Raw genomic sequence first — 24700 nt, 5'->3', positions numbered from 1 at the left:
GTATAAACCATGAGACAGAAAACAAAAGGGAAAAGTTAAGGCTCTTGAGTGTTCTGCAGTGAAACTCCTGACAGAATAGCTGGTCAGAAGGATCAAGTCATGGTAATAATAAGAGAAACAGAAAAATCAGGAGGTACACATATGCCTCAAAAGTATTGGTGATGATCTTTTTTCTTTAGCTAAGGGGGTTAGGGTATTTTGTTTTATTCTGTTATAATTTATGCTTTGTGTACATCTACTCAGTGTGTGTGTGTGTGTGTGTGTGTGTGTGTGTGTGTGTGTGTTTATAGTTTAAGTATATGTTAAAAGGGGGAAAAAAAAGGGCTCCCAGCCTCTCCTGCACCTTTCTGTTCACTAGCCCCAGCCATTGTGGCCCAACTAGGGGAGCTCCTACCAGACCTCAGAGTGGGGGAATGGCCAACCTAGGCTGCTGTCTCCTAAGAGCTTCTGCATATATGTTACAAAGAAACATTGCTATTGGTGGTGGTTTCTACTTATGTAAATAGGCATCTGTGGGCTAGTCTGATAACCTAACTACAATATTTTCACCTTAGGGGAACTATATTCTGAGTTCCATATAGCTTACATAGAAAAAATTACCATTTCAAAAATAGTGGCCCAGCAAACATGTTGATTCAAATATGAGGTGCTAAATTCTAAGTATAATCTCCTATAGGACCTGGGGTAAAGGATTAAGAACTGGGATGTCAGTGGCACTTGGGGGCCAAAATTAGCCCTCATAGGACAAATTGGTTAAAGGAACTGAACTCCAGAATCATAACAATAGGAGTATATGGAAAACTACATATGGTAGCTAATTTTATGACATCATTTCATAAGAATAACTCAACAGAGGGGCCAGGAATGTTTGGAGATATAATACCTGGACTCTGACAAGGTGCACAGGTCCTTAAGTCCTTCTGGGTCATGATCTGCTTTTCCTGGCCTTGGCTTTCTAACTAACTACCTATTCAAAGCTGAACCCACATGCTAGGAGAGTGTTTGCAATTAGTTTGTTTCAACGTGCTTTAATGTAGCTTAAGTATGTTCTGAAAATGTTCAAATTAAAATTTTATTACAGGTACTTTGTTATGCTTTCTTTTACTACTGTATTTCCTCACCATAACTGTACTGTTTTTTAAGATGTCTTAATCTTTTCATTGTCACAGAAGAATAATGCAAACCTGAAATCATTAAAGGCAGACAAGCCTGACTCTGAGGTAAGACCTCTTCCTTTTAACAGTCTTACTTCTAAACTTCCATTTACATTAATAATGACAATATTGTGGTGATGAAAACGTGTATTTTATAGGAGCAAGCCAAGATAGCAAAGCTTGGACTTAAGCTGGGTTTGCTTACCTCTGATGCCAACTGTGAGATCAAGAAATGGGAGGATCAGGAAAATGAGATTGTTCGAAATGGGCGGAACATGTCCAGTATGGCCTATTCTCTATATTTATTTACTAGGTAAATATAGTGATGTTTTGATCCTTTTAAATCAATTTGATAGTATCCGGTGTAAAGAAAAACTCATGTTAAATCATTGACAGGTTAAAGTCAACTTCCAATACATGGTTAAAAAAAGACCATAAGTTCTTATAATTAAGTGAATGCAACAAGAAGGCATTTATTTAATTAGGATTTAGATTTAGAAGATATCCTCTTTCAGGTTTGTGTCCTTTTCATAATTTTGAAATAATTTTGCTTTCTGCTTTTTGTCATTCTATGTATCTGTTTCTCCTAGCCAGCATCAATAAGTTTAGAAAACCTGCCTTTTAACTCTTTATGTAAGTGATGGGTACTTGATTAGATAATAGAGATCAAAGAATACAACCATGAGGCCTGCCACCTCAATGGAGTGCCAAATCTCCAGGAATCAGTATTCATAGCAGAGTATTTCCCTAACTTCACTGTTACAAGGCCTACCTTCTCTGTCTTGTCCACATTACAAGAGTCTTGATCACATGCCTCACTGAAGTCCATGTTGATCACATTCCACAATCTTCCACAACAAGCTATACATATGGTATAGTAATTTATGTTGCTAAACATTCATCAGTTATCTGGTCAATAATCTGTTCTAGAATTTTCTCAAAAATAACTTCAAACTTTTCACTAACTTTCTGAAATCTGTCTTTTTTATTTTTAGAAACCTGGAAAATATTTCGGTCTTCTACTCATTTTGATTTTGAAAATATTATCAGCAGTGGGCCACATCTATAAGTTGTTACAGTATTCTGGAATGTAATCCATTTGGTCTGGAGTCTTAAGCTCAATTAAAATAGGATCTCCACTACTCTATGGACATTGGGGTTCAATAAACAGCACCCTTTTTCCCACCCAAGTTCTGAACAAAATGAAAACATAAGCAAAAGAATGGCAGATAGGGGCCAGTAACATTTATATTGATAAAGCTATTATTGGATAATGTCGTTTATGTCCACAAGCAAGTAGCTTTTAAAATGATCTCTAGAATTAAGAAATTGTACTTCATAGGGACAGAATGTGTCTCTGAACACCTGGAAGAGCAGGTGTCTCCCAAAGGCGTCTTTACTTCCAAGAGAAAAAGGAGAAAGGAGAGGGCTACATGTCCAACTTATTTTTGCAAAGCCACCAAAAAACTGAAAAGTCCACATACTTCTACAGGATGGAATAAGTGGGAGAGCTGAGAGAAGTGAGGGATGTTGTGCTAGTGAAGATGCCTTTGCATGGAAGGAAGATCAGAGTGAGGAAGAAACATTCATTTCCCTGTTGATGAAATCTTCTAGCTTTTTTTTTTTTTTTTTTTAAGACGTAGTCTTTTTTTTTTTTTAATTTTTTTTTCAACGTTTATTTATTTTTGGGACAGGGAGAGACAGAGCATGAACGGGGGAGGGTCAGAGAGAGAGGGAGACAGAGAATCGGAAACAGGCTCTAGGCTCTGAGCCATCAGCCCAGAGCCTGACGCGGGGCTCGAACTCACGGACCGCAAGATCGTGACCTGGCTGAAGTCGGACGCTTAACCGACTGCGCCACCCAGGCGCCCCACTTCTAGCTTTTCAAGATAGAGTATTCTGGAGGGTGAGGGAGAAATGATAGGAGTTGAGTAATTTTGCCTCTGTTTAGCAGTCATCTGTTAATACTTTACTGTACTTTCCAGCTTTGGTGACCTTTCCTCTTTGGTGGTTTCCTTCTTTTGTTCTTGTTTTTAGCAAGCTTCTCCTGGGATTGAGTCTTCCTAACACAATTATGGCCTTTTTTTCTTAGTTCCTGTCTTTCAAAAATCAGATGAGTCAAGTGTGCAGAAGAAAGTACAATGGAACTCCTTCGTTTGCCCACACCAAATGTGCACAGATTAGCAGAGATAACAAAGATCTTGACATTTGGCTGCAATCATGCTAGTTTCCTCATGGTGATAAAAATCAGCAGATCTTTAAACAACATCTTTTTTTTTTTTTGATCGGTGAAAACTACAGAAATATCTTTACTAAGTGAATGTAGTTTGACACAGAAAATCATCCTAAACAGAGAATTCATCAGAATTTTTTTAAAGGTTTTATGTATGTATGTATGTATGTTTTGAGAGAGAGAGAAAACATGCTTGTAAGCTAGGGAGGGACAGAGGGAGAGAGAGGGAGAAAATTTTAGGCAGGCTTCACGCTCAGCACAGGGCCAGATGTGGAGCTCAGTCTCGCGACCATGAGATTATGACCTGAGCCAAAATTAAAAGAGTCGGATGCTCAACCGACTGAGCCACTCAGGTGGCTCCTTTGTTAAGTTTTTAACTGTCTCTTTTAGTTCTTGTTTCTTGTTTCAGGATATTTCAGGATGATATGGTCAGCATTTTTTGTTTCAGAGTCAGGATAGTGTATGACATGCATCCCATAGAGAGAGGGAAGCATGAGTGGCTGCATTATGAGGGGTGGGGATCACTAAAGCTCTGTGGAATGGAACTTGTTACTAGATGTAGTGAATGCACAGGAATGCTGAGTTCAGGGAAAAAATGGGTTTTCCATAAGGGGTGACACCTGGTGCCATTTGACACATCTTGGTGATTTATCTGTGGTCATATCTCATACTGGCTTTGCTTTCTGCCCACACACTCAGTGTATCTGTTTTTCCCCAACAAATTTTGGTTTTGTTTTGTTTTCCCTTAATACCTGTGGTTTACCGACCTCATGTAGTTGCTTGTTTAGCCTTCACAGGATCCAGTTTTATAGTTTTCCTGGGTAGTTTTATAGCTTTTCCTCAGGCTATTGCTATCTTAACAATTTACAGAATTTCTTAGTAATTTATAGATGATTATTCATATTTCTTGATGATTTTAAAGGTTTTATTTTTAAGTAATCTCTACACTCAATATGGGGCTCGAATTTACAATCCCAAGATCGAGAGTTGCATACTCTACCAACTCAGTCAGCCAGGCACCCCTCTTTCTTGATAATTTATATATTTAAGATTTTTTGGTACCTTATAGTTTAAAAAAATTTCAAACTTACAAGTGCCTTATAGGTTTTTAAGTGGTTTCTGCTTCATAATTTCATTTGATCAGCACAACAATTTATCAGAGAACAGGAATAATTTGTTCACCATCTTACAGATGTTAAGGGTAGAATTGGTTAATAGATTTCTTATGATTCATGCCAGTCTACTGCTCTTCTTAATGCATTCTGTTGTTCACTTTGCTGTGATTTGCTTTTCATTTGTAGAGGTCTTGTTTCTTGGTAGTTTTCAATCTGATGTTCCCTATTCTGATGAGAGTGGTAGCACAAATATTATTATGACTATTTTATATACTCAGCATTGAAACTTAAATGACATGCCTTATCAAAGTTTTAGAATTAAAAATGAGAATTTTTTGAGTTTTGGTCTGATCCTCTTTCCATTATGTAACAAAGGCCTTTTGGTTAAGACATGTTGTCATATCTCATGTATTTAATTTATGAAGCAAAATGAAAAAGGTTAAAAAGGAAAAATAAAATTTAAATATTACTTGTCAGTGTTAAGTTCCTTTACACTATAAAATTAACATATATAAAGTTCACTGAAAATTTTTAAAGTGCCCTAAGAAGTAATAGTTAAATATTAAAGTTGTTTAAGAATAAAGTCACAGTATTATTAGTCTGTTCAATATTCTTCTTCAAAATTTAGGATCTATTAATACTCAAAATGCTCTAAAAGTTTTATATTATATAACCAAATTTCAGGCAGTAACTTTTTCTTAGACCTCCTTGATAATTCATTTTATTTCAGAGGAGAGGGGCCACTGAAAACTTCCCAGGATTTAATTCATCAACTAGAGGTATGTTTTATTTCCATTTTATGCTACTAATTTAATTCTGGGCTAAAAGTGGGTAATAACTGGGTTTTCTAAATGATTTACCATGTCACGTTTGTATGTTTACCTGTGCACACACATGTGTAGAGAAAAGTGAAAAAGTAGAGGGCTTGCAATAGCATTTTGTGGAGCGTTTTTGGTTATCTTGTTGAGTAAAAGTCAAATATTATCGGGATATAGCAGAATGGGCTTTGCTGACAGTATGTGCAATAACAGTAATTCTAGGTTTTCCTAAGGAGGTGAAAGTATCTTGTTAGCAGATGCATATCCTGCACGCTTTCCTGAATGGCATTTTGGCCTCTTCATTAATGGATTGGATGAATTATATTGATTGCATGAGAACAACACATGAAAAAGCATTTGTCATATGCTTGAGACAGAGAGTGCTTGGTACAGTTTTCCTTCTTCCCTTTCACATCCCTGCTGAGTTAAGGCATTCAGGAAGAGACAGACATTCTCGCACCCACCCTTGTGCCTCTGTGTATCTGTGGAAGTCCACATAGGCCCATCTCAAATTCCCCTCCTTCACGTAGAGGCTTTAGATCGGCAAGTGGGTTGCTAGATTACTTTCCCTAACTCTCACATTAGTTTGTTTGCTTTTCTGGAACGAAGGGCGTTCTTGCATTTGAAATGTGCAGTTTCTATCACCTTTGATGGTTTCCTTTGGTATTCCCGTGTGCTGCCACCTGAGCCCCGTCAGGAAAGGGATTTCACCTTGGGAGGGTGATCATCATCAGAGTCGGAAGACTCATAGAGAACATTTCTTGTAACATTTCTTGTATGTATTTTTTGTGAAGTCAACTATAAAGGAGCTATTCCCCTTAAAACAGTTTTAATAAATTCTGGATTCATTCTGTTCAGTTTGGCTCATATCCATTCGAAGTCCTACCGTACCACAAGGGATATTTCACTGCAAAAGATCTACTTGTCACCTTCTTCCTGTGTGAGCTTATTCATTAAACCAATGTCTACTGAATTGACTACTAACTGGTGGACGTGAAATGTTCATCAAATATTTATTGAACTTGTACTGTGTGTCAGATCCTGGGGGTAAGTGCTGTTTGGAGAAAAGAGAACAAAACAAAGCCACTGCTGCCCTCTGCCCTGCAGCATACATGCTAGTAGGAGGAGGTAGACAGTAGAGAGTTAAGTACACAATGTCCATATATAAGGATTTAGAGATAAAATTATAAAAGATAAAAAGAGGTGATAGGAGGGTGACAAGAAAAGACCTCTAAGGGGGTAACATTTGAGTAATTAATGAAGTGAGAGAGTGAGCAGGGTGGTTATCTGGGGATAGAATATTTCAGGCAAACAGAGCAAGTGCAAAGGCCTTGAGATGTTGAGGCAGGCTGGAGGGATCTGAAGAACAATAAGGAGGCAAGTGTGGATGCAATGGAATGAGCCAGAAGGAAAGTGGTAAAGTATGGCATCTCTGTAGCCACTGGAAGAACTTTAACTTTTATTTTCCAAGTATGATGGAAAACTCATTGAGGGTTTTGATCCTGAGTGGCAGGATCTGACTTTGGTTTTAAAGGTTTTGGGTTTGACTAACGGTAAATTGTATTGCCATTTACTTAGCTAGGGAACACTGAGGGAGAAAACCAGATTTAGAGGTTGGAAATCAAGCATTCTGTTTTGTTCAAGTAGTATATAAAAGACTGGTGTCAGGATCGTTTAAGAATGGAGAGAGAGATTTGAAAGTCATCGGCTTTAAGTTGGTTGTAAAACCACGATACTCCAGGAGACAGACATGGATCTTGCTCCCGAGAGGTTTGTGGGCCAGAAGGCAAGAGATGTAAACAGAAAGTGGTAATGTGGGATAATGAGGAATGTATGGGTAAGTGAGTCATTCTGTTTGGTTAGGATCTAGGTATAAAACTCACTGGTTTCCCTTTTAAAGGATAAGGAAGGGAGTGAAGGATTTTTGACCTTGAGATCAGTTCATCCAATGATAGCAAGGTGCTAAGGCTGTTGGATAAAGGGTTAAGGCTAACCCTGAAAGTATTGCCTTCTCTTTATGTTCTTTATCTAATTCATTACTAAGGCTTGTTACTTTTCTTCACAAACCACCCTCACATTTGCCCTGTTCTCATCTGCTGCCACCTAAAGCTAAGTCTCCCACCCTTTTCTCCCCTGGTGTCTCTTACTCTGAAACATTCTGTTACCATTTAAAAATAATCATCCTAAATATTCCTAATCTTATCTGTCCAACCTTATTTTTCACTATTCTTGGCCATCATCCTGTTCAACTCATTAAACTATAAAATGCATGGTGAATACTCAAGAACCGATCTGAACCGGTCCTCTCAAATGGCTGGTTAAGGAATGTGTACAGGTGACAAATTTTATCTTGCTTAGCTGGAAGTAGGAAAGTCCTAACCCTTTTGATCTCATGTTCTACAATTCATCACCTTTTTATAGTTGGGGTATTATAAGATGAGCTCCAGATCCTTCTGGGAGCCTGGACATAATTTGTATGGTTAAGTGTCATGTGTCTGTATGGCCCTCCAGAGCAACTGGAGGTTTCCAGGTGTAGAGGAGAGTCTCCAGGGATTGATTCTGCATCAGGTCTGGGAAATCTTCTGAATACAGTTGAACACTTGTGTTTCCTGGGTAGAAGAAAAACTTTAGGAGTTCCATGACAGATATGACAATTAGCCGTGAGTATATTTCTTATGAACTATCCATAAGATATACATCTAAGTAGTGATACTTTTTCTTTCCACTAGGTTTTTGCTGAAGAGGGCTTAAAGCTTGCTTCAAACGTGCAAGTTTTCTCAAAACAGGTAATGCAACAGATCTGCCTGCTTGGTGATAGTGGTGATGTGAATACCCACTGTGGGGGTATATTATTAAGGTATAAGGGTATTTAGGGTTTAAAAGATGATGATTTTTATTGAAGTTACTATAACTTCCTGAATTATTTTTCAGCTGAAAGATGATGACAAGCTTTTGCTTCTCCTGGAAATAAACAAACTAAGTCCTTTATGCCACCAGCTCCAGACAATAACTAAGACACCTTTGCAAAATCAAGTGTTTCTAAAGGTAAAAGGCAGAGTGGGTTATTCAGGGAGACGCTTGAGAAACTTTCACACTTAACCAGGTTTGCTTCTAGCCCATTTTTCAAAGAGTGTTATTACCCACAGAAGGGCAGTTTACTTCCATTTTTCAGGCTTTGATTCTAAGAATCATTTATCATCTGTAGTTATAACAGACTCCGGGGAGCACTAGGTTCACTAAATTAGCTTTTTGGACATAATTAATTCCACAACACTGAGCAGCTACCCTTAAATCCTGATGTCATCACATGTCTAACCAGGGCCAAAATTCCTCAGAGTAGGGGCTCCTGTTGTTTGTCTTGGGAATTTAAGCCTCTGCCTTAAAGTGCCAGGCTTAAGAGTGCCAGAAGTTACAAAGTAGGGGGTTCACTGCCACTATTTGGAGTGTTTTAAAAAGCACCTAAACAACTCGAAATAGAACTGGTTGGTTTTCCATCCACTCTTCCTTAGGGCTCCATGAAATAGGCATGAGTCCTGATGGCAGTCCTGCACTTGTATTCTGGGGCGTCAGGTCAGCTCCTGTGCCCTAATCCTTATGACTTTTAAGATCCTTTAGATTTCCATAATAATGAAATGTTATCAGTTTAAAACTAAATCAGTGACACAGTCTTCTGAAGTACTCCTTCTAGAAGCTGATTTGCTTGGCTGTTGTCATTATAGGTTGATAAGTGTATTACGAAGACAAGATCCATGATGGCTATTTTGGTCCAACTTCTCTCGCTTTGCTATAAACTGCTGAAGAAGGTAAGATATTTTTTTCTGTCTGAAAATCACATCTTAAAACAGTTTCAAGGAAAATGCAAAAGAAATAGTTACTATTTAATTTTGTAATTTTTATTGTAAAAGCAAAGGAGAAACTAATTGCCTTCACTCTTTCCAGCTTCAGATGGAAAACAACAGATGGGTCTCGGTTACCAATAAAGACTCCATGGATGGTAAAACTTGAGAAGCTTTTGGGAGCAGATCTCTGGAACTGCATGTGGCAAAGCTGATATTTTAAAAAAGCAAATGATCCTTTATATTTTCAGAAATTCAACAATTTTATAAAGAAAGCAGTAATGAAATCTTGCTTTATTTTCTGATCTTGAAAGTGATTGTGAAGCTTTTCGACAACTAATAAATGCCATGGTAGTTTCTAGATTCCTAATTGTGGTGTGAATTTAAAATGGCACATTGTCACTAACAACATTCTTGAAAGTCAAACCAAATATCCCAACTGTCTTAATGACAGTTTAATCCAAAGAAGCTACTTTGAATATGTGCTCACCTTTGGCCTAAAATACCTTAATCTCCTCTTTTCTCTTTTTATTTAAGCTTACCATGTAGAACACTAATTTTCAGCAGAAATATAGTCGACTGGGTGAACGCAGGGGTTTCCTTAAGTCTGTAGATTCTTCAATTGCTCTGTGCACCAATTGTGACTGGCCTCTTTGCTGTCCTGTCACAGATCATCCATGCTACGAGCACACATTTGTTCTCTTAACACGCATTTCATAGCACAGGTGTCTCTTGGGCTGCATGTGTCCCTCCCTCATTCCCAAACGCAGGGTCATGGAGCTCACTCCACGGAATCCTATAGGAGCTCACTAGGAGATGGCTCTCACTTCTCCTTCCACCATAGCTGGCCAGTCTGCTTCAATATTAGCTGGGATCCTAAGCCTATCTTACTGGTATAAAAAAATAGTCTTTGAACTATCCTTTTCTGTGCTGATGGAATGGAAAACATGAGAGTAATGGAACCGAGAGGTTTTAAAATAAATTCTGAATAATCGTTCATTTTGTATATGTGCCTTTGGAATGTTCATTATAAAACAAACAAACATCTTACATCTTTTTAATTTTAGGGTTTAAAACTTTTCTTGTTTTTGTTTGGTGTGGGGTTTTGATTGAAGGATCTGGTTTATATGTTCTGTCCTTACGGTAAACTTCGTTTTGAACTCTTTTGATAGTGCTTATATCCCAGTGCTTTGAAATTCATTTTGAAATCTGATAGGACATGTCAGTTGCCAAATGGTGGTAGTTATATAAGCTTGTCTGATGATCGTTATCTGGGTCATCCATCACAATCAATATTGACAAGATCCTGAAGAACCGCAGTGCTACCAATTAGCTAGTCACTATTTTATCGAAGGAAACTAAACTTACTGTAAGCCTTCAGGAGAAAATGGGATACATTCAGCTTGGTCAGTGCCCCGTATAAAATTATCAAGCATGGTTTTTATGCCCTGAAACCAAAATATTCTTGAAAACTACAAGGGAAGTAATGGGAGAACAGTGTGAGGTAATGTTATATGTAAAATACATATGTGTATATTACATACATACACACAGTGTGTATACACACACACACACACACAATTACTATTTACTGTCTTTAGTATCTTTGTTTTATGGTGTCTTCAGCTACTCAAAATGGGGATCTGCTCGTTTGTGCTTAGATTTTCAGCTCACGGCACCACTGATGTAGGTGTTTGTAGAGTTACTACCTATATTGTGTCTGGTGTGTATATTTAGGGGATAGTCATGCTGGCACTCAAGAAGTTTTTCTTGTGAGTCAAAAATAACTTGTAGATTTACAGAATACTTTTATGTTCCTGAAGTGAGAATATTCTGCTAAGTTCAGGTGGGGTGAGGAAGGGATGACTCATGACTTCAACAGCATGAGGATCCCAAACCAAAGGAATTCACAAGTAAAAGGCGAAAGATTTATGCGATCTGAAGAGAAACCTGAGCATGCAAAGGAGTTCACAAGTAAGGTGATTTCTTCTGTATTAAATTAAATCTTCTGTTTTATTTACAGAGATCTTTAAATGTATACATATTGCAGCGCTGAAGAAAAAATTACAATTTAAGAAGCCCTTTTATTTGAAATTTAGTGTAAATAAAGACACAATCTTAAGCCATTATTCAGTTTTGTTTTTAGTTTAGATGATGTGAAAGTTTTTGTTCCATGCAAAGGCATGTGTGTTGGGATTACAGCAACCTCTTGGCCGGCTACCCTGTAGCTAGAGCGTGAGACTGAGCGACTACAACACTGTATCCGCGCACTTCCCCGCTAGGAGAGCCTCTTCCTGATTCCGTCATTTAGGAAAGCCACAGTGTTCCATTCGATTTGGCTGCAGAGAGGAAGGCCACCCCAGAGGTGTAAGGGGCAGAGGGGGTATAGTCTACACCCTGCCTCTCCCCTATAACCTAGAGGGAGAAGAGCTGGGGCTGAAGGGGCGGCACTAGCATTTTTGGTAGCGTCCGTCAGACAAAGATTCAGTAAAAAGGCCCAATTGTTTTTTTTAACTTCAAACTGAGGGAAAATTGAGGCAAAAACAATGATCATGCCATAACATTTCAAACAGAAGTGTGTCAAAATGTAGTATTCACCAACGGGTTACAGCATGATGGGTAAATTATTTTTACTTTGCTACTTAAAACATAGGTGTCTTGTCCAAATTTTCCTCAAAGTGCTTTTGTTTGTTTTTAATCCAATAAAAAGAAAACCAAAAAAAACATCCCTTGCTTGACGATTGTTACGTAAAAGCAAAAGGAGAATTGAGTGAGTACATGGGCAGGGCAGAGGACCAAACAGGAACTGAGGCTTGTTATGCAAGACAAAGACAGGAAAGTAGGTTAAGTTTTAAGATGAGACGTGTCTGCGGATGGCTGGGTGTGAAGCATGCTTCACACGTGCTGGGTCTTGAGAGCTCTGATCGCTCAGGCCAGGGAAGTGTGCGCATGCCGTGCTGTGTGTTACTCCCTTGTGGTCCTCATGATGTGGCTGTCGTGGCAGTGATGCGCCTCACCACGACTTCTTCATACTGTTTTTGTGTCAGTAACCCATCTGTTATGCTCTTACTTTCTTCAAATTTGGGCAGCACAACTGCAATGTAGCCTTCAGTGGATGGCTAGACAGGAAATAGAAGATTTAGTACTGTCAGATGTGTAAAATCAGGTAAAAAGTACGTGGATGGGATCATACTTTTTTCTCCCCACTTTACCTTCTCTTGTAGAATAGATGGCTTATGGAGAATGTTTTCATTTACTTCCATCAACCGTCCTCTGACACAGCTATTTAAAAAAAAAAACTGTTTTGAAGAACAACATTACCTCCCTTGTTTCTTCTAAACTGTGGTTAAAAAGTAACTCACCTAGATATGGTGTATTCTTCTCCATCTGAGCAGTAAATCTTACACAGAGGTGCAAGCTCTGTTAGAAACTGTGCCCCCTGATAATAAAAGGGAAGAAGTTATTAAGTAGTGTATGTGTTCACTTTACTTTGAGAGGCAGCCCTCAGTGTTAGAATATATTCCTGGAGCTAGTGTTTTAAATAAAAATGACTTTAGTACAGAAAAAATATTCATTTATTCAAACATTTATGTAAGTGCCTACTATAGGGCAGCTATAATCGTAGGCTCTAGGGGAAAGAGCAGACTAAGACACCTGAGGTAAAGCGTACTTTAAAGATTAAGAATATATTTTATCAACTTTAACAGTATGGAGGTTCCTCACAAAACTAAAAATAGAACTACCCTACGACCCAGCAATTGCACTGCTAGGCATTTATCCAGGGGATACAGGTGTGCTGTTTCGAAGAGACACATGCGGTATCAACACATGTTGTTTCGAAGGGACACATGACTATCAACATTAGCCAAAATATGGAAAGAGCCCAAATGTCCATCGCTGGATGAATGGATAAAGAAGATGTGTGTGTATGTGTGTATATATATATATATATATACACACATACACACACAATGGAGTATTACTCGGCAATCAAAAAGAATGGAATCTCGCCATTTGCAACTACTTGGATGGAACTAGAGGATATTATGCTAAGCGAAATTAGAGAAAGACAAATATCATATGACTGGAATGAGGAATTTAAGATACAAAACAAATGAACATAAGGGAAGGGAAACAAAAATAATATAAAAACACAGAATGGACAAAACATAAGAGACTCTTAAATATGGAGAACAAACAGAGGGTTACTGGAGGGTTTGTGGAAGGGGGGGGATGGGCTAAATGGGTAAGGGGCATTAAGGAATCTACCCCTGAAATCATTGTTGCACTATATGCTAACTAACTTGGATGTAAATTAACAAAAGAAAAAAAAAAACTTAAAAAAAATGTATTTTATCAACTGTAAATGAGAAAGTTACACGTGGCCACATAAAGATTTCAAAAGTGTAAGAAAATCCATCAATGAGCAATAATGTAAAATTCAACATGACAGAGTATGACAGTAATATTAAACAAAGTTACTTTCATTAAGACCTAACTTATTTTTTATATTAGAACTTACTAGATAAAGGAACTTCTTTATTAGGGTTAATTACTAACACTACTTGAAGCAGTTATATTTTTCTAATTAAAAAGAATTCACTTTGAGGAAAGTTTAGAAAAATAAAAAAGTTTTAAATAGCAAATAAGAATAGTTTGCCCATTATCCTATAACCCAGAATACTGCGTTTTGACATTCATCTGTTGGAAGGTTAAGGCATGGCTGTTGTTTCATGTACTCCACTATATGAGTGTGTCTGGGGGAGGTTCTGACAAATATCTACAAGGAAGCTCACGGGGAACCCCTGCATGCATGTCTCACATGTTGCTCATTTTCCCAGAAATTTTTCCTACAGTGAACATGGGTATTTGAGGTCAAGATGCTATTCTCCATGACCTCTCTACCACTCAAAACATTAGATAGCACACAGATGCTACCACAACTGGCTTTAGTCCTCCACACGTGGGTATTTCATTTCAAAATACTAGTCAGTGTGGCTCCTCACTTTTCCTGAGGAGGGCTGAGGATTTGTCCCTGAGGGTGTGTCCATCACTGGGTCTGTATTAAAAGAGCAGAAATGTTTTGACCCCTTTTGTATCACCTCCCTTGGGAGAATCAATGATTGGCAGTGCTGAGATTCAATCACATCTTATCTGTAGTGGGTTCCACATTTAGGTACTTCTCTATTCTTCAACAGTAACAATAGTGTTACTATTTTGGACAAAGATTTATCATAGGAACCTCACAAGCACTAGCTGTTATACTTATAATTTGCAGACTTTATTTTTTAAGAAAGGTTCGTGCTTTTCTAAGTCCATGTGCTTCATGAGCAAGGAAAAACTAATACTTGTAAGGTATGTTATTAGGGAATTTCAGGCCTACAAAGGGGAGTATAGACAGGGTCTCCTAGAACGATGAGGTTAATTAGCAGAAACTCTTAGTATCAAGTCAGAAAATGAAGGAGCTAAATCATCCACTGAAACTTTCCTATCCTGTAGCTATGTCAGGGTACTTCAGTATGTTACTGAATTGTCCTTGGTGTGATGCTCTCTTTTAATAAAATGTGTCCACCCTGCCTAGAGTTGTAGAGGGTAGAGAGAACATTACAACTGAGCACTGTGTGGTGCTACAAGGTGCTAAGGTGACTGGATCTGTATCAAATTGGCAAAGATGAAAGAATGGAAAATGGTGAGGAGCAAATACTGTTATTTTTTTTTTTCAGACTTTTTTCCCCACTATCTCAGGATATTTTTAAATTTATATTTGAAAATACATGTTAAAGAGTTGGTCACCTAAGTTTTAGACAACTCAAGATGCTGGCTTCATAAAACTAGATGAGACAAAAATATCTTGTTATATTGGTATTAAAGTTGTCCTTTCAAAGGTTCGCCTTCTCCATCCTCCACCCTGGGAGTGACAGGAATGGTGGCACAAAACCGAAAATATGACAAATCCTTTTCCTCCTGAAATACCTCATTTTTTGGTCTAAGAATTTCTTTAAGGTTAAGGTATTCTTAAAATTAGCACATCAAACTGTCAGGGAAGTATGCTGAGCACATATCCCTGGATTCTAAGACTGACTGGATCTGTCACTACTATGACATTGAAGATTTAAGTGGACAATTACAGGAACGTACCCGCTTAAATTTCCCAGAGACCTTGTTCTGAAGTCTACTACAGTTGGTGCTGATTTGATAGGAAATGCTTTTGATTGTTTTTCCACTTTGAAGAACTGGATGAGATTCTGCCAATGTGATGACACATATTCTGTAAGGAGCAAAAATGTGGTGCTGTGTTATTGTTTGGAAGAATTCTTCCTCATACGACACAGTACTCCTACTCACGCTATTGTTTTCCCCCATTTTCCTCTGGCTACTGCTGGAACTTAACTAAGACGGGAAGGCAATAATAAAAGAGGAGAAGTGAGGGGGCACCTGGCTGGCTCAGTTGGTTAAACGTCCGACTTCGGCTCAGGTCATGATCTCATGGTTTGTGGGTTCAAGCCCCGCATTGGGCTCTGTGCTGACAGCTCAGAGCTTGGAGCCTGTTTTAGATTCTGTGTCTCCCTCTCTCTCTCTGCCCCTCCCCCACTCACGTTCTGTCTCCCTGTCTCAAAAATAAATAAATATTAAAAAAATTTTAAAAAAAAAGGGGGGGGGGAATAAGTGAGACTGAATTTCCTTCCCAGAAAAAAGAAGAGCATTAGAAGTCATTAGGTAGCATTGAGGTTGATGAGAAGGAAGGCATGCCCTCTCCATGAGGGTCCTCCATTTGGATGTTTGGTTAATCAAGTTTGTTTGGAGTAGACACTGAAAGGCTCATTCTTGTCAGCCCAGCTCTTATAATAAATGCCATTTCAACATAGTGTTAGATAATCATTTAATGACCATTTGTTCAATCCAAGACCATACCAGGCTACAATACCAGAAACTTTTTATAATTTAAAATTCCCAATTTGCTTACCGGTTGGAGTGCTGTAGTATACAGTGGTCCTCACAGGGTTTGCCTTTGACATCTAGAAGAATGAATGACTCTGTTGATTGGTGGGTCGGCATTTACTCCCACTGTGTGGTACTTTCTTTGGTTTGTACAGGTAATTCTGAAGATTGAACACATACTGATCCTTGGTATCCCTTTATTACCCAAAAAGATATACATAAAGCCTTCCTGTAAAGTACTTAAAGGGCCCTGGCCCAGAAAGAATCATTCATTCAATATTAAAGTGATTGTGATGGAAACCAATCTGACAATAAATTTCATATATTGAAAAAAATATATTAAAGTGCTTGCTAACTCTTTGCTCCATTTTGCTCCATCCTCACTTGAAAATGAGTACACTCAGGGATGCCTGAGTGACTTAGTTGGTTAAGCATCAGACTTTGGCTCAACTCATGATATCACGGTCTGTGGGTTTGAGCCCTACATGTCCTCTGTGCTGACAGCTCAGAGCCTGGAGCCTGCTTCGGATTGTGTCTCCCTCCCTCTCTGGCCCTCCCCCACTCATTCTCTCTCACTCACTCAAAAATAAACATTTATATATAGATAGATAGATGGATATTTAAAATGAGTACACTCATTATTTCTATTAGAAAAAGTGCCAATCAGCAATGCATTCTTTATATAATACAGTAGTACATGTTTTGTTAGTCAATTTTAGAGTGACCAACTCTTTCTGATTTACCCAAGACGGTCTTGATGTTAGCTCTGAAAGTCTCAGATTCTGGGAAACACCTCAGTTTGGCTACAAAATTATATACCACAATATTTAAAAAATGAGTACACCTATTATCCCTGAATGAAAGGGAGCAAGTAGGGCCTAGAGAAGAGTCCTCAACGATGCTCCCACCACTGATAATGTACTGCGTACACAAAGCAGTACAACACGATACCGACTTCCAACTGACACGTGTATGGTACTGGCAACTTTTAGTAAAACTGTTAGATTCTGCTTTCCAAATGCCTCTATTCGAACCCACCTCTTCTCTCCATCCCTGCCTCTATTATAGTTTTCGACCTCATTTAAATCATTGTGTGTATGGTCACTGCTATAGGATTGAGCCCCTCGAAGCTTTTCCAGCCCCTCCCTTCCTTGGTGGGGATCTCACCTTAGACTAGTATCTTATCGCAAGCGACCCACCCTTGAACTCGCACTACATCGCCAGCCCCAGAGTGCGCCCGGCTGTATTTCAGGCCCCTGAGTCTGCAATTGCCATTCCTTCCGTTTAGAAGGGAACAGAGAGTTCCAGTTCCTCCAGACGTGGCGAGGAAGCACCGGGGCGCGCGCCCGTGGCTTATGATCTGTCACCACCGTCCCTACAACATCAGGCCAATGCGGCCGAACAGAGACCTACATCATTCCCCTCTTACCGGCTTTGTACCAACGAGTGAAGTAACGATCCACGAGCGAAGGCACTGCGGGTCCCTCTGCCCCGGGCTCGGTAGCCATGGCGACCACGGTCGCCACTACCCCCGCCTTCCGGGACCGAGCACTTCCTCTTTGTACGCCCGAAGCGAGGACGTACTTCCGGCGCGCGGGCCACGGCGTGCGCACGCGTGCTGCTCTCCTGGCCCGGCAGATTCCGCCACCGAAGCTTCTCAGTACGGTGCTTCGAAGTCAGACGTCAAATCGGGGACCGAAAATAGTAGTGTGGGCGGGAGGGCAGAGGGACAGAGGCGGAGGGGAGGCACAGCTCCCCACCCTACCTTGCCGGGGCTACGGAGAAGGCCGGCCACGCCTCCGCCTCCTCGTGACGTCACTCCCGCGCCGCTGTTGGTGTGTCCCGTCTGCTTCGCACGCTCTTTGTAGTCTTACGGGTTGTCCTTTCGACCCCTCTCCAGCCACTCCTCCCGGGGGTCCAGCGGCCCGGGGGCCCAATTCGCGTCCCGAAAGCTGGAGAGCCGCGGACCGAGAGGGGCGTGTGTGCAGCCCCGGGCGGGTTCCGGAAGGGCAGGCTACGCGTGGCTGAGGAGGCGAGGGCAGAGCACCGCTGTTTGCGGATCCTCGCAGCGCGGCGCAGGTGAGCATTCGAACGACTCACTCCGGGGCATGGGCGGGCACGGAACCTGGCGTGTCCTCAAGGGATGTCCTGATGAAGATGACCCCGGAGCGTGCAAACTCTCCCTGCTGCAGGAAACCCGGGAGTGGAGTATGGCGTGATAACCGTTGCCTTTAAATTCTCTTTTTGGAGACTTGCCATCAGCGCCATCCGGGGTCTGCGGCAAGCGGCTTGCTGGGGAGGACGTGTTGCTCCCCGGTCGGCACATTGACCAGCCTCCGGATTCCTTGCAGGAGGGGACAATATCGCTGAACAATTAATGCACCAACTAAAGCGAATCAATTAATGTGCGACTGTTAGTGAATTGGGTTTGTGTTGCGCGCTGCTTCTGGCATCTTTTTTCGTGGAGGTGCCCCCTGCGCTTCTCGACCTAATGTGGTATATTATGTGGTCCTCTCTCTCTTTAAACTGTGACCTCTTTGTAGGCAGTGACAGAGTCCTCTCTTGTCTTCAGATCCTAGCACTTACCAAGAGCTTAGTAGGTGTTTGTGTAGGCCACACACCGGGTCATGGGATTAATTAGATACTGTGCAAAGAATTGAAACTGTATTGACAGCAACAGAGCTAACCAGTGAATAGTTTAATATGAAATATGAGCAAAAACGAAGGAGAGACCGTTTTCATCTTGGGGGACAGAGAGAACAGAAATGCCATGTCCTCAAGCAGGAGGAACTGACTTGAATAGGATAATAGCAGTACTTCGATTTACAGGTTGTATTTGATGTGCTTGCGAGACATCTTGGTGATAATATCAGAAGGTTGAAAATGTGGGTTCGTTGTTCACTTTGGGGACGGTCAGGGCTAGACATTTAGATCTAGTCAGCACATTAGTGAGCTGCCTGGTACTTGTAGTCATGGGCACGATAATTAGCCAAGAGGCGAAAGACTGGAGGAGTTGCCAGAAATTTCATAGAGGATACAGGATTGATCTGTGGTATGAAGAGATCTTTAGCACACTTAAGGACTGGGAAAGGTTTCATCATTGAGGAGCTGGATGTTGCAGATGTAAAAGAAAGGGTACTAATAAGTTGAGGTCCCAGGGAAGTGTGGAGGCTGCTATTTCCCTAGCCTTGAAAAGGAGTAGGGGATGCTTCTGAGAAGATAAGGGGATAGGATGATAGGTGTGAAAAGTTAAAGAAGTTTTTTGAGCTTAGAAGGGTTGGGTTGGTGCGAGGTAAATTAATAGTTCACCTTTGTCAGTGATTTTGGAAGCTCTGTGACTTGAGAACTCCAGTTGTTTGCTATGTTTGTCACGCAGGGTCCAATCAGGAAAGTAGAAACCACACAATATTCCAACTGAATTTAGCATGAAGAATTGGTTAAGTAGCTATTTGAGGAATAAGAAGCAAAAGAAAGCAGTGAGGTAACATAAAACGTGAACTGATGAAAGTAGCTGTAACACTTAGCTTAGGGCTTAGGTTCAAAACAAGGGAAGATGGAGTTATCATGACCTAATCTTGGAGGAGAGGCATCGTAAAACTGGACTCTGACTTCAGGTGTTGATGACTCTGAAATTCAGAAGAGTCCTGTGTTCGGGATTTCAGTGTCTGGAGAGAGACTGCCGGGTTAGTGCTAGTGTCGTTTGGAGTGGGGCTGATGAGGTTGGTGCTGGGAGTGCCAGGGACTGGGACCAAGGGCCCCTCAAGGATGGAGGCCCATTGCTGGGACGACAGTGACTGGTGTAGCAAGATAACAGGAAAAAGTCTTCCGCTCTTTCCGTCTCGATCCTCCATATTCTTATCCTGGGGTCTCTCGACCCCAGGGATATACAGGTTTTTGGTTAATAGAGGCCAAGTTCACAGGAGGCATAGGAAGACATTTGATGATCTGATAATAGCGACAGTAACAGCATGATTATTAGATAAACTGGCATCAAAGACACACTGGAGACTCTACATTGGACACCTTTGCCCATCTGTTCTCTTTTCTTCCTTCTCTATCACTCGCTTACCCCTCTGTAGCCAGGCATTCTCTCATCTCACATCTAGCCATCCTTTCAGATCTGTGTCAGTGGTCATCTGTATGATGTTTAAAGATAAAGATATGTAATTTTTAAATTTCTTGAAAAACCAAGCTTTCTATCTAGAATTAGATCTAAATTAAAAACCTACATGATGTAATATCGGTTCAAATAATTTCGAGAAGCTCTTGAATATAAATGTCACCAAAGCTTACAAAACCATTGTTGGCTTTGATTTTCTTCCTCACTCCCACCATGTGATGTATGGTCTTGCCTTCCTCTTAAGCCACATTACATGTTGTACTTTCATATTACGCTTACCATTATGTGCTGTAGTAGTATGAAGATGCACTCGTCTTTATTCTTGCATTGTCGTATGTATGAAATGCAACATGAGAGAATTCATCTTGGATTAAGGTGATAATAAAATTAAGGTGATAATAAGGCCGTTGTGGTCTGTATGTTGCCACCCCTAACATAAATTAGAGACTTCCAGTTATAAACTGTATAAACTTTAAAGGTATCTGAATATAAATATCCAGTATGTTAAAATTCATTTGTTTTTTTCTCTTAGCTAATGTTATATATTTAAGCAGGTCTGATTTTGCCAGACCAAAGTAGGTTTCCTATTTATCATACTTTTTTCACCTTTTCTATTGCACTGATAAAAACCAGGCCAGGAAAGCCAAATTATGTGAAGTAGTTATATCAAGTCACCAAGCTCCTCAGTATTTATTGGTCATTGTGAGTGCCGTAATATCGTAGTGTCTTTTTTTTCCTCTCTGAGAACAGTATATACTTTTATTAAAAAATATCAGTATTTATGTTTTAAACGAACATGGAAAACTAGTTTACAAAGAAATTTACCTGGTAATATTAAAGCCATTTTATTCTAGATTTTCTTCAACTGATAGGATACGTATATGGATTTTTATATGATTTTATTTTATTATTTTTTAAATATTTATTTTGAGACAGAGAGAGAGTGTGCAACGGGGGGAGAGGCAGGGAGAGAGGGAGAGAATCCCAAGCAAGTTCCACGCTGTCATCGCAGAACCTGACATGGGGCTTAATCTATGAGCTTTGAGATCATGATTGGATGCTCAACAAACTGAGCCACCCAGACACCCCTGATTTTATAAATCAGTCAGGTTATAAAGATACTCAAATATGCAAAAATAAGATGTTTTCTTATTTATTTTGATCTTTTCAACTTTCCTGAGGAATAACTGATGTTAAATCTTTTTGAAGAAAAATTTTAAAGTTGAGGATCTTGCCTCTCCCAAAGGGTAAAAACATAAAGTAGATTTCAGAACCTCCGTTTGTAGACCATTGGTAAACAAAATGAGTTGGTGAGGTTGCGACCACAACCCTCTGTGGGTTCGGATTAGGTCTTTTTCTTTTTTTCTTGGTTATTCTAACTACCATGTCCCTGCCCCTATATCATTTTGCTTAATTTGAGTGTCATTTGTCACTATTAAGCAGTTCCTTTCTCTCAGAGTAATAATTCTTCATCAAGAGATATTTGTACTTTCAGGAATTGCTTCATCATGAGAAATCTAAAATTACTTCGGACCCTGGAGTTCAGGGATATTCAGGCTCCAGGGAAACCTCAGTGCTTTTCTCTCCGAACTGAAAAGAGGACAGTGCTCATTGGCTCAGACCATGGACTGATAGAAATAGACCCCGTCACAAGAGAAGTAAGTTACTTTTTCCAAACTTACTTCCCCCATAATCCTCATTTTAAATCTTACTGAATTTGTATCCTCCTAAATGAATATTCCCATTGCCTTATATTGATGTCATATTAGATATTACTTGAATAGTAACCTGCCTTTAACTCTACTTGTGTTTCAAATGTAAGTTGGCAAAACTCTGACGTTATATTTTGTGTGGGTGCTCTACTTTTTACCCCGTCTATCATGTAAATACTGTTTATAACAGTGGATCACAACTGGGAATGCAAATGAAAATTGCAAATTTAAAAGCTCTTTGAGTTGATTCTGATATCTTCCCTTAACTATATTTTGCTACTTATGTATTTTAGGTAATTACAATCTTAGTTCTTTTTCCCTATACTATAGAAATTTTAGAAAACCATAGTTACTAGCTTTATATTTTATTGGGCATTTTTTGAGACCAGGCTTCTTGCTTTTGTTTAGTATTTGCTTGGCAAAAAGTCCCATAAACTAGCTTTTTTTTTTTTTTTTCGTTTTATTTTTAAGCAGTCTCCATCCCCAGCATGGGGCTTGAATCTGCAACCCAGAGATTTAAGAGTCACATGTTCCACTGACTGAGCCAGCCAGGTATCCCCGCGAACTATTTTTTTGGTTGTTAAAGATTGTAGGGTTGTAATATTTCTCAAATGAAGGTTTGGATTTTAATCTAGAAAAAAATTTTTTGAAAACTTTTATATTAGAAAAGAAGCATCAAAAAGTCATTTATTTTTGGAAATGTTATGAATTGGTCTTGAAAGTCTATTGGCCTAACTTGCTAATGTGTTTGTTTTGGTGAAAGGTGAAAAATGAAATTTCTTTAGTGGCGGAAGGCTTTCTTCCAGAGGACGGAAGTGGCTGCATTGTTGGCATTCAGGACTTGCTGGATCAGGAGTCTGTGTGTGTGGCCACAGCCTCCGGAGATGTCATACTCTGCAATCTCAGCACATGCCAGGTAAGTGGAAGGGTCCAGTGAGGAGGAAATCTCCAGCAGCCTCAAGCCACGTGTTTTGTGTAGAAGTTGAAAAAATCAGGAGCCATAATACTTAAGTATTTTGCAAATGAGAGTCTTTGCATTATGTATTTCTTGACAAAAAGTTGTTGGCCTGGCTGTAGCTGTACTGTAGCTATATGTTAGCTGTATTTCTAAAGCTCACTTTTGTCTACTGATGGCAGCTGGAATGTGTGGGGAGTGTGGCCAGTGGCATCTCCATCATGAGTTGGAGTCCTGACCAAGAACTGGTGCTTCTTGCTACAGGTAAGCTTGTCCCTGGTCTCTCGCTCTGACTTTTATAAAACGGGACGCATAATACCTTAAAGGCTTAAGTTTTGGGGTACTTATTCAGAAAATTTCTTTGAACAGTGATAGCATCGTTATAATCTAGAGGGAATTTGTTCTTTTTGACTTAAATTTCACCTCTTAGTATATTGTTTTAAAAAATTATTTCTTATAACTGTTTCAATTTTTGGAAATGAGAAACAGTCCTAAAACTTGGAAAAACTCTGAGGTCCACAGTAAAATTGTCAGCAATATTTAATCTATTCCAAGAGCAAGAATTGTTATTAAACAGATTCTAAAGACTGCTCTTCTAGCTCTTTCAGGACCTCTTCATAAGCTCTTGAAAACTACTTTTTTTCCCCTTTGAGTCTGTTCATTCCAGATGAGCTTCTGTAAATTGGCACCCCTGATGAGGTACGTATTTGAAGAGATAACCTTGGTGAAGTGTGAAGTTAGTGGAGGAGGGCTGGTGGACTTTCATGTTAGCTTTCATAAACAGTTGAGAATAAGCACCAGGTAACTTACCTAGGCAGGCAGAGCTGTTTTGTTGTTTTTTTCCTTCAAATGAGAGTCAAAATATTTTGAGTGAATTGTGTCTTTCCTGTTCTCACTCTAAACTCCTCCACTCCAGCCCTGTAGCTTCCAGTGCTGTAGATACTTATGAAATAGCACATTTGTTATGTGAAAACAAAATCATTCTTGTTTGTGCCCACCCAAGGTCAACAGACCCTAATTATGATGACAAAAGACTTTGAGCCCATCATGGAACAGAAGATCCACCAGGATGATTTTGGTGAAAGTGAGTATAGCTTTCTTTTGAAACATTTTGTGACCTGAAGTTCCTCTCAGGTTTGATCATTTTCAGAAACCCAAAGAACTATGAAAGGTGAAGCTTCATGCATCAGTGTCTGGTAGCCCAGGTCCTTTAGCCCTTTCCAGACCATACAAGGCATTCCTCTGGTGTTTGCGGCTCTGAGAGTTCAGGTTGCCAGTAACCTGGGGAACAGAAATCTGCTTAATGTCACCTGCATAGTTGTTACCCAAACCTCAGGGCAGGCTTAGGCTGGGGCTTCAATGAAAGGATCTGTGCTAGCAAAAATAAAGCGAGCATTTCTGCGGTACAGTTTTGGGGCAAAAACAAGAGAGGTGGGATAGAAGGCCGATTTCTTTGTTCCTACTGATTGGACCCGAATCTCCATTTTCATGGGAACCATCAGATTGTTTTCTTCCTAAGATGTAGCTGATGTGTGGGAGTATTGAAAGGGGAGAAGAGAGGAGATGTTTATTGAGTATAGGAAGCTCTGGCCATCACAAAGGCACCAGGTAGATGGCCCGGTTGAGGAAAGGGATGGGGGAGAAGGGATTTTAACTTTTACTGATTACTGACCTCATGCCTTCTTGTTCTCCCAACTCTGAGAAGTCATTTAGAAAGTTGCTACTCATTTATTTATTCAAAAATAATTTATTCAGAGATGATTTTTGGGTAGGTACTGTGAACACAGCAGTGTGTTTGGTGGTGTGGATAATTCAGAT

At 39.8% G+C, this 24700-nt stretch overlaps 3 protein-coding genes across 6 annotated transcripts in view; 2 read left to right on the top strand and 1 right to left on the bottom strand.

Annotated features, from left to right (window-relative positions):
• CTNNAL1 (catenin alpha like 1) overlaps window positions 1–10162 on the top strand; it is a 68352-nt gene extending 58190 nt beyond the window's left edge. The window contains exons 15-21 of the mRNA XM_040481173.1: window positions 1170–1220; window positions 1313–1467; window positions 5233–5281; window positions 8050–8106; window positions 8252–8365; window positions 9040–9123; window positions 9260–10162. Coding sequence (XP_040337107.1) covers window positions 1170–1220; window positions 1313–1467; window positions 5233–5281; window positions 8050–8106; window positions 8252–8365; window positions 9040–9123; window positions 9260–9325 — 576 coding nt within the window. The 3' untranslated portion in view covers window positions 9326–10162. The remainder of the gene's footprint in view (window positions 1–1169; window positions 1221–1312; window positions 1468–5232; window positions 5282–8049; window positions 8107–8251; window positions 8366–9039; window positions 9124–9259) is intronic.
• A 1058-nt stretch (window positions 10163–11220) lies between these two features.
• Window positions 11221–17657, bottom strand: ABITRAM (actin binding transcription modulator). Of its 3 annotated transcripts, none has more exons than XM_040481917.1 (6): window positions 17525–17657; window positions 16121–16172; window positions 15295–15424; window positions 12519–12595; window positions 12369–12438; window positions 11221–12275 (listed from the first exon to the last, which is right to left on the bottom strand). In XM_040481917.1, the coding sequence occupies exons 1-6, from the start codon at window positions 17601–17603 to the stop codon at window positions 12138–12140; spliced, it is 546 nt and encodes a 181-aa protein (XP_040337851.1). In that variant the 5' UTR covers window positions 17604–17657; the 3' UTR covers window positions 11221–12137. The 3 variants fall into 3 exon arrangements, with proteins under 3 accessions (XP_040337851.1, XP_040337852.1, XP_040337853.1); XM_040481918.1 differs by having other exon boundaries at window positions 16121–16256; window positions 17525–17637; XM_040481919.1 differs by lacking the exon at window positions 17525–17657 and adding an exon at window positions 17263–17280 and having other exon boundaries at window positions 16121–16256.
• A 256-nt stretch (window positions 17658–17913) lies between these two features.
• Window positions 17914–24700, top strand: part of ELP1 (elongator acetyltransferase complex subunit 1) — a 57927-nt gene continuing 51140 nt past the window's right edge. For both annotated transcript variants that reach the window (XM_040481909.1, XM_040481908.1), the window contains exons 1-5: window positions 17914–18174; window positions 21711–21873; window positions 22691–22843; window positions 23065–23146; window positions 23886–23966. In XM_040481909.1, the coding sequence (XP_040337843.1) occupies window positions 21724–21873; window positions 22691–22843; window positions 23065–23146; window positions 23886–23966 (466 nt within the window). In that variant the 5' untranslated portion in view covers window positions 17914–18174; window positions 21711–21723. The remainder of the gene's footprint in view (window positions 18175–21710; window positions 21874–22690; window positions 22844–23064; window positions 23147–23885; window positions 23967–24700) is intronic.

The sequence above is a fragment of the Herpailurus yagouaroundi genome, unplaced genomic scaffold (genome assembly GCF_014898765.1).
Source record: "Herpailurus yagouaroundi ecotype Mexico unplaced genomic scaffold, PumYag 160, whole genome shotgun sequence".
NCBI lineage: Eukaryota > Metazoa > Chordata > Mammalia > Carnivora > Felidae > Herpailurus > Herpailurus yagouaroundi.
Note: the sequence above shows the minus strand (reverse complement) of the source record. Positions and strands in the feature narration are given on the sequence as shown.

Excerpts from the sequence above, each read along its gene's own strand:
- ABITRAM (XM_040481917.1), bottom strand. The coding sequence starts at position 17,603 with ATGGCTACCGAGCCCGGGGCAGAGGGACCCGCAGTGCCTTCGCTCGTG. Across the intron at positions 15,425-16,120 it reads ATACTACAGCACTCCAACCG|AATATGTGTCATCACATTGG; the intron begins GTAAGCAAATTG and ends TGCTCCTTACAG. Across the intron at positions 12,596-15,294 it reads TCTCTGGGAAATTTAAGCGG|GGGGCACAGTTTCTAACAGA; the intron begins GTACGTTCCTGT and ends TTTTATTATCAG.